The 14,350-nt window shown below is 31.7% G+C and overlaps 1 protein-coding gene across 2 annotated transcripts; it reads right to left on the bottom strand.

The window, feature by feature from the left end:
* Window positions 1-3,120: 3,120 nt before the first annotated feature.
* Window positions 3,121-13,646, bottom strand: LOC138185879 (zinc finger protein Xfin). Of its 2 annotated transcripts, XM_069125199.1 has the most exons (18): window positions 13,075-13,646; window positions 11,528-11,662; window positions 11,243-11,438; window positions 10,999-11,156; window positions 10,690-10,922; window positions 10,107-10,436; window positions 9,858-9,994; window positions 9,467-9,783; window positions 9,046-9,305; window positions 8,699-8,966; window positions 7,365-8,608; window positions 6,794-7,223; window positions 6,358-6,699; window positions 6,102-6,289; window positions 5,725-6,006; window positions 5,468-5,645; window positions 5,097-5,373; window positions 3,121-4,948 (listed from the first exon to the last, which is right to left on the bottom strand). In XM_069125199.1, the coding sequence occupies exons 1-18, from the start codon at window positions 13,207-13,209 to the stop codon at window positions 4,191-4,193; spliced, it is 5,868 nt and encodes a 1,955-aa protein (XP_068981300.1). In that variant the 5' UTR covers window positions 13,210-13,646; the 3' UTR covers window positions 3,121-4,190. The 2 variants fall into 2 exon arrangements, with proteins under 2 accessions (XP_068981300.1, XP_068981301.1); XM_069125200.1 differs by lacking the exons at window positions 11,243-11,438; window positions 11,528-11,662; window positions 13,075-13,646 and having other exon boundaries at window positions 10,690-10,878; window positions 10,999-11,152.
* Between the last annotated feature and the right edge of the window lie 704 nt (window positions 13,647-14,350).

The following is a 14,350-nucleotide window of genomic DNA, read 5'->3' as shown; positions in this document are numbered from 1 at the left end:
ATGTTTAGGAAAGTATTACGTTCAGACTTTCTTCTTTCAAACTTTTGTTTTTTACGACTCCATTATCCTAAAAAATATAAAAAATACTCAAAGTGAAGTATATCTTTTTTACAATATTTAATGTGTAAAATAGATCTCTATGTAAGTTCAGTTTCGTTGGTTATGTTGATAAAAATGTAAATCGATATAATAGACCGTAGTCTATTAATGACGTAGGAACAACTTGTCGACTGAACAAGCATAACAAGTAACAGATCGAGACCTACTAAACACATGCTATATTCATGATTAATGTGGATATGTAATTAAGGTGGAATACATTACAATGTCTAGGAAGAACAAACTCTGAACAGCATTTTCAACTTTGAGAGCAGCGCACGAAGGTTCGGCATGACGGTTTTTGTTCTCTATCCGTCTCTCTCGTTTTCTGCCTCTGTTTGCCTCTCCCTCTCTCGGTCTTTTTTCTCCCTTTCCTTCTTGCTGTCAGTTTCTCTCGATGGTCTTTTTGATCTTCTCGAAGCAATTGTCCCAAGCGAGAACCCGGTCGAGACAATAACGACCGCAGGCCCGGCCTATCCTGTACCTTCTGACGTCTTAATAAAGCAATCGTCCGATTTCTTGAAACCCTCCTCCTTCTTTTGCTCCGAGCCACGCTCCGAAGGCCTTCGAAAGAACACTCTTTGCTTCATCCAACATCAACAGTGCGATTTACAGGCTGTTTCTGCATATTTCAAATATTTTGCACATTATACAATTTCTCGTTTAACAAATTAATTAATATCTTTTTACACAATTTCAATCGATACCGTTTCTCATCGTGCTTTCTGTTCCAAGTACAACAGCTTGACTACTTCAAATAAGGATAAATCTAAATCTAAATCTAAATCTAAATCTAAATCTAAATCTAAATCTAAATCTAAATCTAAATATAAATATAAATATAAATATAAATATAAATATAAATATAAATATAAATATAAATATAATCAAACTAAATGTAATATAAAATCAAATCTAAATATAAAAAAGAGTTTTAAAACAAATTTATAGTAAAATCTTTGCTTTTTTGAAGAAAGTTAATTAAAAAAATTATTGCGAAAAAAATGCATTACTTACAAGGCGTTCTTCTTAATACAAGAAGTATCGACTAATTATAAAAACTTAATTATAAACGTAAATATAATTTTGCATTGATTTAGCCAATCTTTTTTGAATTGTAAAATAGAATAGCAATTGATATTTGTGAATTAATGTATATTTTATGAATATGCTGATAAGAAAAGCCAGTAGATTTACTATAGGTAATTTTACGTAAAAATTTATGTGCAACCGATTTCCGAATCAATTTTTCTTTTTTTCAGTTCCAGCAAACTATGAAATAATTAATTTGTTAATATAATTCATAATCGGAAATCTAAATCAGAAAAAAATTGTTTTTTTATTAAAATATTTATAAAAATTATAACGGACGTTGATTATTCTTTTTTACATAGGTGTTTATACGTCTTCTTATCTTATCTTGTAAAAGATTTTTTCAATGCTAATAAGAGGGGGCGGCACGTACCTTTATTCTACACATGATTTACGATAATCTTTTTCTTTGTAAAAGAATACTTTATTTAATTCTTATTTTATTTATTGGCGATAGTTGCGTCACTGTACGTTGTATTACAGTTACATCGATGTAAAAGTAGAAAAAATGAATGTTGTTCAACATTGGAAAAATAAGATGAAATACGTGTTAGATATTATTCTCATATATATTCATTCTCTATATACTCATTAGATATTACTCATCGTATTACTCATCAGAATATATATATATATATATATATATATATATATATATATATATATATAATATTCGAGTCATCAAACTCTTTTCAATATTTCTGAATTTTGTTTCGATCAATATCGTGCACCAGAACTGTATCTATCTATCTGCTACAACGCATAACGTTTGCTGAACTATAATTTCAAGGAACGATACAATTTTAAGTTATGCACATACTTTTATATTTGAAAAGATACTTCATATAATAAAAGATTAGTAATTCAGACTATTCTTTTTATGTCTTTTTCGGGATTGAAATAAAAATGGGAAATTAATCAACTTAGTAATTTTTATTATAATCGTTACAAACGTTAAATGCGAATCGCCATTCTCATTTCTTATGCACTAACACGCTGGAAAGGAAGCGAATGCCCCGAATAAATAACAAACGAAACAAGAACATAGAAAAAGAAGAAAAGAAAGAATATTAAACATGAATTGAGGAATGTATCACCGAGAACTATCCGATAGAGAATGGGAAACAGCGTTTTTACTTTGCTACCATTTTAATGGATGTTATCGATGACACTGGAGTAATGAATAATTCAAACGAAATTAATGTCATTCACTATCCTAAACTACATGCGAACTCTAAGGCTGCTAAGATGTAACGGAACGGCGTCTTTCTAGAGAAACTGAACGAATATGTATCGGATAAGTGCAGTAAGATGTTTAGTACATTTAGAAAAATGTTTACTCGATGATTATTATCGAGGTTTTTCTTTCGTTGATATATACTATTGTACAGCTTTGTTGGAAAATAGAAGTGATTGATTACCAGTTCCTCCTTCGGTATTTTAACACATACGATGGTAAAAAGAGTAATGAAGCTGGCCTTTCCATTCTATCACATAATAATCATACTTTGCTCATACACACATATCAATATGTTTTCTTTCGTATTGTATAACGTAACTGTACACGAAATCGTTTACATACCTACTATGTACACTAAGTTGTTTCGATTCCTTAACCCATCAATTTTCGAAATTTTGTTTGCAGATTCAAGGTAGAATTCAATCGAATCGATATTAATATAATACCGAAATGATAATAGTATTAATATAATAATAAGAATGAGGGTAATAATAATAGTAATATAATATTAACATAGACGTGTGCAACAGTATAACAAATACGGTAGTATATATTCGAAACGAACATTCAGGTTCAAGCAATGTTCTTCGAGTTATTCAAAAATCGAACATTCAATAAAAAAATACTTAGAATTTAATATATTTTAAACCGTTTTATAATTTGAATAATGTTATATATGTTTGAGATACTCTGTATATTGCTACGTTTGTACTATTTTTTTTTTTTTTTTTATTTGAAGATTTATTAAATAAGGAAAAATTTTGAACGTGTTGTGTGCGAAATATCGATACCGATCGAATTACCTAATATTAATTCAAAGTCGAGTCTCCGATTTATTGCGTCTGTAAATTCGAAACTTAAATAACGACGAAAACGTTGTCTAGGAGATCAGGGACTGTTCATTTATTATATCGTATTAGCTTATATAGTCACTTTCAATACGCTTGAAATTCTTTATATTCATTGCGTAAACTTTAAATTCATAGCGTTACATAAGGGATTAAGCTCACTCTTTTTGTTTTAATTTTACCTTTCTTTACATTTTCTTGACACAATGAAAGAACCGTCCCTTATCATACAGTTTGTGAAAGCTAATTGTATCACTTAATCTAACATATTTACAAATTGTCGCGTCATCAATATGAATTCCAAGGTACACGTCACATAATAATTCATTTGTATCTTTTATACAGAATAAAGTAATACAAATTGCGATTATCTTTGACAATTTTTAGGAATACGTGGACATGTTTCGTCGACAATATTAACTAAAACCAAAGAATAAGAAAAGTCCTATCAATGGAATACATAATTTTTATATTAATAATGCATATGCAATAAAAATATTCACCTGTAAAATATTTTCTTAAGTTTCTAATATTTTATTTTTAATTACCAATTAATAACTACTAATTTTTAATTATAGTAGAAGTCGTTAACATTTAAGCATAGGAAATTTGTGGCACTTCAAATAATTCGAGAAAAAAAAAAAAAAAAAAAAAAGGTCAAACATTTAATATTTCACGTCGTTTCTACTTACCATCAGAAATAAAACATTCCACTTCACGAACAATCTATTTCATATAGATTAATTAGAGCTAACTACTTGAAAACTAGATTTTAGATTTTGTCCAATTCAATTTTAGCATATTTAATTTTCATTGAATTCATTTCCACGTATTCTTCATTCTTCAAACAACATTCAACAACTCTGTCACGCCGTATATTTCTTCCAGCTATTTTAATCTCAATTTGGCACTCATTTCCTTGCATCGTCGCTGTCCTCTTCTGTACTGTACCTAAGCGCAGAATAAACATATTCTTGATTCGAATTCTCATTCTCGTCTTCTATTATTCCTTGCTGAATCAATATTTGATTCCCATCAGTCACCATTAGAACAGCACCTTCCAGATCATCCAACTGCATGTTTTCCTCTCTCTCCTCATTTTCTTCGTCTGTCTCTTCAATTTCTTCATTTCCTTCGTGTTCTTCTGACTCATCAATCCCTTCGTTTCTTTCATTCTCTTCCATTTCTTCAATATCTCCGTTTTCTTCATTCTCTTCGTTATCTTCAATCTGTTCACTGTCCCCATTTTTCTCAATTTCCTCGTTATCACCAGGTTCTTCTAGATCTTCGTTTAATTCTATTTCATCGTTTTCCTCAATCTCCTCATTATCCTCATTCTCTTCCTCATTTTCTTCAGTGGAGTTTTCGTCAGATTCGTTCTTCGTATCCTCAAAATCTTCGTCGCTTCGATCTGCAAATGTTTCAGATTCTAACTCTAAAGATTCATTGTTAGGTAAATGTTTTTCATATAGATTCATAGATTTCGGGGAGGATCGATTTCGAATCTCTGATAAATCGCACATGTCTTTCTCAGTTAGAGGCACTATAGGGCCTAGTTTATGACTTATCGGCTGTTCTACAGACATATTCTCAGGAAGCAGAGGCATCATGGGACTGAGAACCGGAGGTCCATCATCATCCGATAAATTTGCATCATGTTTCTTTGTTTCTGCAATAACGATAACATATTTAGCTTTTCATATATTCAATTAATTGTTAAAAGATGTACGCTAACAAGATTGATATTTTTTTTCTTTTTGTTGATTATAATAAACCAAATTATTTAATTTTATATTGATCATCGTTTCTTTCAATACCTGTATTTTTGGATTCTGGAAGATGCTTTAAAGGATAATGCTCCATGTTCTTTTCATCAATTTCTAAATTATCTAGTTCTTCTGAATCCTCGCTCTCTGAATTATAAGTAATTTCTTCAGTTGCTCTAGATTCATCCTCTGATTCATGTTCCTCTTCGGCTTCGGTACTACTACCACTTTCTGATTCTTCTGTATCTGCTTCTTCTTCTGCTTCATATTCAAAATCCCCTTCTTCTTCCACTTCTTCAATTATCGCATCGTCAGCTATTAGACTTCCCTTTTGATAAGAGTTTATGTAAAAACATTAATATACAAAAATACTTTCATTAATTATAGTAAGTATATTATTTTATATTTTTGTAATTAGTTACCTCTGTTTTTTCATTATTTTTCATTTGTTCTCCCTCTTCCGTCTTCGTATTACACGTAGTCGAATGTGCAGCTTCATCGGTAATATTTTTTCGACATTTTGGACACCAAGTACTAGTACCTGGATGGCCGATGTGAATACTTGTGTGTAATAACAATTTACTACGAGCATTGTGATACCTATCAAACATAAATTCCCGATTATATATCATGGTATATTACAATACTATGTACAAGTACAGAACTAAGCATACAATACCTGCCGCAAACTTTACATGTAAAATTATTTCCTTCGGTTGACAATATCGCTTCGTGTGCAGCTTTCAAATGTTCTGCCAAATCATCATAATCTTTACAAAGTTTCAAACATACTCCACAAGTGACTGCTGCTTCCGCTCGATGGAAACGAATTAAATGTTGCCATAAATGTTTCTTTGCTGGCCATTGTTTTCCACACACTTCACAGGCACATTCTGTATTTGTTGATTCATCATATACTTTCCTGGAATCCTTTCTTGAACATTTCATTGAAGATTTCGCCCTGAAATTGTGATTGAAATTGTGAATTCATAAATTAAGATTAAGAAACAAGGAATAAAAGAAAACAGATATTATATTGTATTTTACAGTATTTACCTCTGAGTGAGTGGCATAAGATTCGGAAGAGGTCTCTGACCAGAGAGTTGAAGATTTATATCTTCAAAGAGATTGAAATCAGGAATATTTAAATCTGATGTAGGTTCCTCTTTCTTAATTTGATTATTATTCTTCAAAAATTCTTCTTGGCTACTTAACATGTCATTTCGTAAAGATAAATTTTCCTCCTACAAAAAGAATTTGGATTAATATGAAATCAAAATACATTAATTTTTTATTCAAGAATGCTACTTACTCCTTTTCGTATATTTCGTCTGCAAGTTGCAATATGGTTCCAATACAATGTTTTAGTGCAAAATTGTCGCCTACAATTCTTGCAAGAGAAATTCAGTTTACCACGCATTCTTCTCTGTTCATCCTGTTTTAATCTTTTAAACATTCTTTCTGGATCAGTATTGTGCATGTTGCGATAATGTTTTGAGAGTGCATCGCTGTTTACAAACATTTCTGGACACATTTCACAATCGTAGGTATCCGTTAAGGACCTTCTCCTTTTTGAGTCGCTAGAATCTTCATCGCACATATCTACTTCGTATTCTAAATCCTCTGGCTCTTCTTTCACTATTATATCAGGAGACTAACGCAGAAACAATAATTTTATATTCAACTATATAAAATACAGTTTTACTATTATTTATAGTAACTTTTATAATTACTTATTACAAACCTACCTCTATTCCAAAATCTTCGTTTTTCGACCCAATATCTAATCTATGTTCGAATGCTGCAAGTTGATCTTTGGGAATATTATGTATTGTTTCATAATGATCTCTAATTGCAGAATCTTCAGTGAAAACGGCTAGACATTGTTTACAAGTCCTAAATACTTTTCCATGGCATTTTTTAGTATGGTCAAACGCTTTCCATTTTGAAGCATATTGTTTCCCACAAACTTGACACGTATTGGGTCTTGAAAGAACACTGGAATGAACTTCTTCTACGTGACTTTTAAGTTCTTTTGGATCTTTCATTGGTATTAAACACACTCCACAAGATACACCAATTTCGTTGCGATGAAGAGATAAAACGTGCATTTTTAACTTCAGTTTATTTTCAACAGTATCACCGCAGAAATCACAAACGTTAGGAGTGGTATGATATCTTTAATAGAAAAAAAAAAAAAAAAAAAAAAAAAAAAGAAGAAGAAAAATAGAAATTAATCACAATTAATCACTTATAGGATAAAATATTTGTGCTTCGATAAAGATATAAATGCTAGTAATTATTGTTGAAGTTACATACCTGTGATCTTTTCTATGGGCTTCTAAATCTTCTTTAGTTCTGAATAATTTCCTACAAGATCCAAAATTGCAGGTTAAATCTGGATGATCCATATGCTTCACCCTGTTATGTGTCATAATCCCTAATTTTGAGGTAATTGTTTCATTACAAAGATGACACGTGTATGTGCTATGATGATTCTCGATATGCTTTTGTAAACTGGCACGATCTTTAAATATTCTTTCACAAGCTCTGCATCTCGTTAATAATGCTCCAGGGTCTTTCCTGTAATTCTGACATCCTTTCATATGTCTGCGCAATAGATACCGCTTGTGAAATCCTTTATTACATTTTTCGCAATAATGTAAACTAACTTCTTCGGTTTTAAATTGTCTATTATCTTTCCCATCCTTTCTAGAATCAGGTTCGTATCTATGAATTTTTGAAATGTGTGCTGCTAAATGATCTTTTGAAGCACTAGTTTTCATACAATAAGGGCAAGTTACATCTTCATGACCTTTGTGAACTCTGTTTACATGTTTCCATAAATGTGAAGTTCTTCCATAGCATTTATTACAGAGATCGCAAGGGAAAAGTCCATGAACGATTCGTCTATGATTACATAATTTTTCTAAACTAGTAAACTTCAAATCTGCACAAAGCTCGCAACTCAATTCTGTTTCCCTCATTCGCCCCTCTACTTTATTCTCGCTATTTTCAGCCCCATTTTCACAGCTTTCCTCAAAACCATGAATTTTTCTATGTCTGGACATTTTGGATTTATTCGAATATGGTCTACCACAAATGTCACAGCTAAAATCACCATTCGTTAACGGCCAATGTTTCGATCTTACATGAGTACTCAGTTGCAAAACATTTGGAAACACTTTTAAACAGACACCGCAAATTAATGGAACAGTATCCGAATGAACACCCATAACATGCTTCCAATAATCAACTCTACTACCCCAAAGTTTACCACAAATTTCACAAGTATTTGGGGATGAACCTTGGATTGCGTGATGCTGAATATGTTCGTTTCTGAGAGATTTTGTAGCAAAAATTTTACCGCAATCTTCACGATCACATTTTATGGCTGATTCATTGCTATGAGACGAACTAACATGTAGCCAACGTTCCCATTTACTAGGATGTGAACTCCCACAAAGTTCACAAACGAAAAAGAGATGATATTGAGCTCTATTACCACCACCATTTAAACTCGAAGGATTTAAAGGATCTCCTGCTGGCACTAGTTGTTCCGACTGTGAAATTGAAAAATTTGCTTAATAAAAGAATGTGAGAAAATTCCTTGCTCCGCTTAATAATTTGGTCATTGTTATAAATATTCTTACTCTGTGCGCATTTCTTTGATGTCGTATTAAATGATCTTCATTAGGAAACGATTTATAACAAATATAACAGTCCACTTTATCGCTATCCTCTTCGTAGTCAAGCATTTGTTCCGCAGTTTCGTTACCGTTAATGTTCTCTCCGTAATAATTACTATTTAATTGAACAAAAGTAGCAGGATCATAATTTGGATCCACATTATGTATGGATACATGAGCAATTAATTTTTTTCTGGAATCATGTTGCCTACCACAAATAGTGCAACTGTACCTATTAACAGTAACAATAAAAATAGTTACAAATTTGCCATTATTATCAAACAGCAATTATATAATTTGAAATGAAGTACCTTCTCTGTTCAGAAAGTAGTAATTTCGAGCCGCCGTGGTACATATTTACGTGGTTCAAAAGTTGTGTGTTGTCTGCACAAATTTTTAAACAAACACCACATGCAAATGCTGCAAATTCTTTGTGAGTAGCACGAATATGAAGCCAAAGAGATGCACGGTCATTAAAATCACGAGTACAAATTTCACAAACGAACACAGTTTCAATTTCAATGAGATTTTCTTGTCCACTCTCATGGTCGTCTTCATTTTCTGCATTTGTCTAAAATTAAAGAAAAAAACAAAGAAAAATGCAGAATGAAGATTAAATAGTCTAATTTTTTCCTGAAAAAAAAAGAAAAAAAGAAGGAAAAAAAAAGGAGAGAAAGAAAGAAGGAAAGAAAAGAAAAAAGAAAAGATTGTGTTAAACTCTATAAAACGTACATCTGGAGACAATGGAAATTCAGAAGAGGTTTTACCCTCGTACGAATCGAGATCCATAGATTCATTCCAATTATGCGAAACAATTTTCTTTAGACATTTATCACTTTCCACCATAGGACATGGATCAACACCATGTAACGTTTGAATATGCCTGCTTAAAGAAGATTTAAGAAAAAAGTCTTTTTTACACAAAATACAAATAAATGGTTTATCCGCATCGTGAGTTGCTTCGTGTTCTTTTAAATCATTAATTGAAGTAAAACATTGAGGACACGATTCACAATACCATTTCTTAGTACGTTGAAAGTCAGTATGCTCTATTAAATGAAAGAAAAAATTAATTCTTGTTTCATAATTGTACGAATAAAACTTTATTTTGTATTCAAGTTACCTGTTCTCGGTAATTTTTTTGGTTTGCAATTTGTAGTAAATCTGTCTTCGAAATCTCGCTTAAGACTATCTCCTTTCGTTAAGGCTTGTTTTAAAATTGTTAATTGAGGATTTTTCGCTAATTTAGCTTCCGCACTTCTAAATAATTAAATAATTTTAAATCACTTTTATAAATAAAAAAAAAAAAAAAGGAAAAAGGGAAAGAGAAAGATATGAAATATATTTAATCCGATAATAGAACTAATAGTACCTATAATCTTTGCCATCGTCATCACTTCCAATACTCGAAGCTTCTGAACTATCCACAACTTTATTATCTCGTATAATCTCGTTTTTTCCTGAAAGATCTAATCTCTGCCCTTCGGTACAAATCCTACCATGAAGATTCAATTCCATAGCATCCGTGCAAATCTTCCCGCAAGCATTGCATTGACATCTATTTTCTGGCCGATAGGCATTGTTCAGTGGAACCTCCGTAGGTGCTGGAAGTCCAGCATGACGTGATTTTATATGTTCTTCCAAATTTGTCCGGGTTGAGTAGATACGGGAACAATAACCGCATGTCACTGCCGGATGGCCTCTGATACAGATATTAGCAAACCGTCATTGTTACTATTATTATTAATATGTATCGATATCTATTAAATATTCCCTTTACATATTAATATTAATTTTACAATTAATGTTTTGCTTTGCCTCTTCAGAATGGCATGATACTCCCTCCTAGAATTATTCTTGTTGATGTTTTAGATCTTTTCGTTATGATATTACGTATCCATTTTAAAAATATGTGTAACTGTTAAATGAAAGCATGAGAGTTGAAAAAGATGTACCTATGAGTTGTAGATACATGACCCCAACGATGTTTTGCAGTGGAATATGATTTATGACAGAGATCACACTGATAGGGCCTTTTATACGATGTATGATCATCCGTAAGAACTTTTTCACCAATCACGTCACCGGCACCAACGTGAATGCGTGCGTGCAAGGACAAATGACCCTTTGAACTAAATGCTTTGCTGCACAAGGAACAAACATAAACTTCGTGTTGTTGAGATGTATGCTGTAATAATGTAAATTATCAGATTTCACTAGACACATCTAAGCTATACCTTCAATTGATTTTAAATATAATATACCTCTGATAAGTTACTGGAAACATCCTGATGTTTCAATCCTGATTCTTCAGGTTCTTCTGCAACTATCGAGGTCATTTCCAAAAAATCACTTGGATTTGTCTCCATATCCATTTCATACTCCTCTGAATGACGATCTTCAGAGTCGTCCATGACTGTTGCTAAAATAAAAGGAAGAACAAGAATAGAATAATAGAATATTATTTCTTAATACATATTTTTCATATGTTGAAATTGGAGAAAGCACCTTCGTCTGTCCCACTGTTATCAATTTCTTCCATCTCATGATCAGCCTCTCCATCAGAATTCAATCTGGGTGGTGTGCCTAAAGCAGCATTTGGATTTACGATAGGAGCTTCTGGAATTAACACTGGTATACTTTTCTGTCCTTCGAAAAACTCTGAATCATTACAGCACGTCAAGATGGTTGTAACATCTCCATTCTGAACAATCAGAAAGGATGTTTTAAATATTTAAGATTAAAATAGGACAACAATATTTTTTAAACGATCAAGCAAATTTTTATTTTTACCGATTCTGAAGGTGATAAACACCTTTCCAAGAGAGCCACTGCATTAACACATGCTGTTCTAAAATCATAGAAATTTTCCAAATTGTACATACACCGATAACAGAGGCATTTTGGTAGTCGATCATTTTCTGCAATCTGAAATTAAATATTTAAATATTAATGTTTTCATTCTTATTTAATCAATATATAAATGAACTCGACGGACTATGCAACGCAACAATTAAAATAAGTATGATTAGCATAAAGTAATATCAGTAACATAAATGATATCAACAAAGATGTATAGTACTGCAGTTAACATTCATTCCAACGTCGCTATGAATATGTTCCAAGTAAAATTTGGCAATGATGTCGTACACATGCCTAGGAATTATATAATATTTCTAGGCTCAGAATGATTGAAATGTGTATTTGATACAACAAATAAAACAGTAATTTTTAATATATCATAATAATATTATCATTGACATTATAATTAAATTTTCAATAACATCAAAAGAACGTAAATCGTACTATCAGAAAAATTGTATACATGTAAAAATATAAATATTGAAAGGTACGGCATGAAATAAATATAAAATGAAATGAACTTAAAAGGATTATGATAGTTACATTTCAAAATGTTATATAAATATATAAATTGAAAATTTAAAAAAGAAAAAAAATGGTACTTTCGAATTTACATAAAAAAATATTTTATACACTTCAGAATCCATCAAAAAGATGTTAAATAAACGGAAATAAAAATTACAAACATTTAAATATACATCAAACTATTTAATGCAAGAGCTATTATTATTATATTATATTTACATAAAATATAAAATTACATAGAAGTTTTTACATAGTAAAAACAACAAATTAGATTAGAAAGAAAGAAAGAAAGAAAAAAGAAAAGAAAAAAAAAAAAAGAGATAAACGAGGAAGGGCAAGAATTCTAACTTTATCGTAAAATAATACAATGAACAATAAGATCGAGCATATTTCAAACAAGGAAAATAACGTAATAAATACTTTTCATCGCAACGAACAAGGTGTAAAAGCCAACTAAAAGTACTAACAAGAACAATTAAAACGAATACAAAGTAACCCGATAATAAAATAAGAATAAAATTGACGGATCATTTAAAATTAACACCAAATTCATTGATTTTTCAAAATTTATCATTTTTCCGAAACAAGTAGGAATTGAACTGTGTACATAAATTAAAACACAATCAATAAATAATATCCAGAGGGAAATAAAACTATGACTAACAGAAAAACATCATAAAACGCCACGCAAACTTGATCAAACTTTTCGGAAATATGAAAGACAGAAAGCAGTACAAAACCACTTGTGACTTCACACAATTGCGAGACACATTTAAAGAAACTATAAAATAAGAAAGGCATTAATTTCCGACATAAATAAGCGAAATGTTGTAAATTGAATTGCAAGTTCCTCGTTAAATGGGGAACATTTTGAAAATGATTTGAGGAAGCTGACACGAAGGGAAAGGAGGTTGACGTGTAAAGAAATCTCTGGTAGGCGAACGATGACGAACCTTAAACGGCAGACAAGCTTGTATCTTGTCAACGAGCTGTCTGTTCTTGCCCTCTTGACCGAAGATGTCCATCTTGACGGCGTCGTAGGATGCGCATAGTCTGCAGAGCTCCTGGTAGCGTTCCCTGGACTCCATCGTCGGCGTGGCCACGAAGACGATCACGATACTGGCCCGAGGAAGTTGGATAATCCGGATTTCCTCGTGGCAGTGTTGAAAAAGGCTCTTCTGGCCCAGGCTCGGCCTTCTTCTTCTTCTTCCTCGGATCACATCCTTCGGAGCGGGGATCCGCGGCTCGCTGCGACACCGCGCGGCTTCCGTTTACAGGCTACTTCCTGGCGATTTTCACGACAGTTAAGGCCCCGGGCGCCGCCATCTTGTACACAGACACTTGTTCCATCACCCCTGTCGAGCATGACCTCCTCCATGTCCCCCTAGCTATCATACGCTTACGTAGAAATATCCGTCGATTTTTCGATACTTTGAAAACCACGAATTGTATTTTGGTTTTATATAAAGTCCAGTTCGTATTGAATTCATTTCTTTGATATCAGGAGAAATTTTCAATAAGCGTCAAATCGACATTTTCAGTAATCGACAAATGATCGGATTGGTTCATGGTTATCTGATTACTGATGTTTCTTTATCGATGAATGTATCGTTTAGATGTTAGAACATATAAAAAATATAGAACAGAATATATAGAATATTGGTATTATAATTGTTATTATTATTTTTATTGAACCCTTTTTCTTACCTTATTTAGATATAAATTATAATGGCTGAAAAGACTATTGGTACACCGTGGTATGTATTTATCATATTTACATATTAATAAGTTAGACATGAGTATATTTTTCGTACGATTTAATAAAAAATTTTCACGCGAATAAAAAAAGTTGGTACTATGGAGATTCATATTCATATGATATTCATTATTCATTGTAAAATAAAGATATGTGCCAATACAGAACAGTAATACCAGTAATTTCGAATTAGAATATCACCTTTTCTAACAAATCGAAGATACATTCAATTGTAAATATATTGTCTATATGCACACGTGCTGAATATTGAACATATACTGAACGTATACGTATACTGAACATTAATGTAATATAAATAATAAATACTAATGTTGATATAAAATCAATAATTTACGTTAAATCATTTGCGGGGAAAGAAAATATATTTACATATTCAACATTTGAGTAATATCCAGAACTATTATTATAATTAAACACATGATCGAGCACATGATCAAGTGTACGTTAACAAG

This window comes from Bombus flavifrons, chromosome 13 (genome assembly GCF_040668555.2).
Source record: "Bombus flavifrons isolate JBK064 chromosome 13, iyBomFlav1_principal, whole genome shotgun sequence".
Taxonomy (NCBI): Eukaryota; Metazoa; Arthropoda; class Insecta; order Hymenoptera; family Apidae; genus Bombus; species Bombus flavifrons.
The sequence above is the reverse complement of the archived record's forward strand: the minus strand, read 5'-3'. Positions and strand labels throughout refer to the sequence as shown.

Excerpts from the sequence above, each read along its gene's own strand:
- LOC138185879 (XM_069125199.1), bottom strand. The coding sequence starts at position 13,209 with ATGGAGTCCAGGGAACGCTACCAGGAGCTCTGCAGACTATGCGCATCC. Across the intron at positions 11,663-13,074 it reads AAGCTTGTCTGCCGTTTAAG|ATTGCAGAAAATGATCGACT; the intron begins GTTCGTCATCGT and ends ATTTAATTTCAG. Across the intron at positions 9,995-10,106 it reads GACGATGGCAAAGATTATAG|AAGTGCGGAAGCTAAATTAG; the intron begins GTACTATTAGTT and ends TTAATTATTTAG.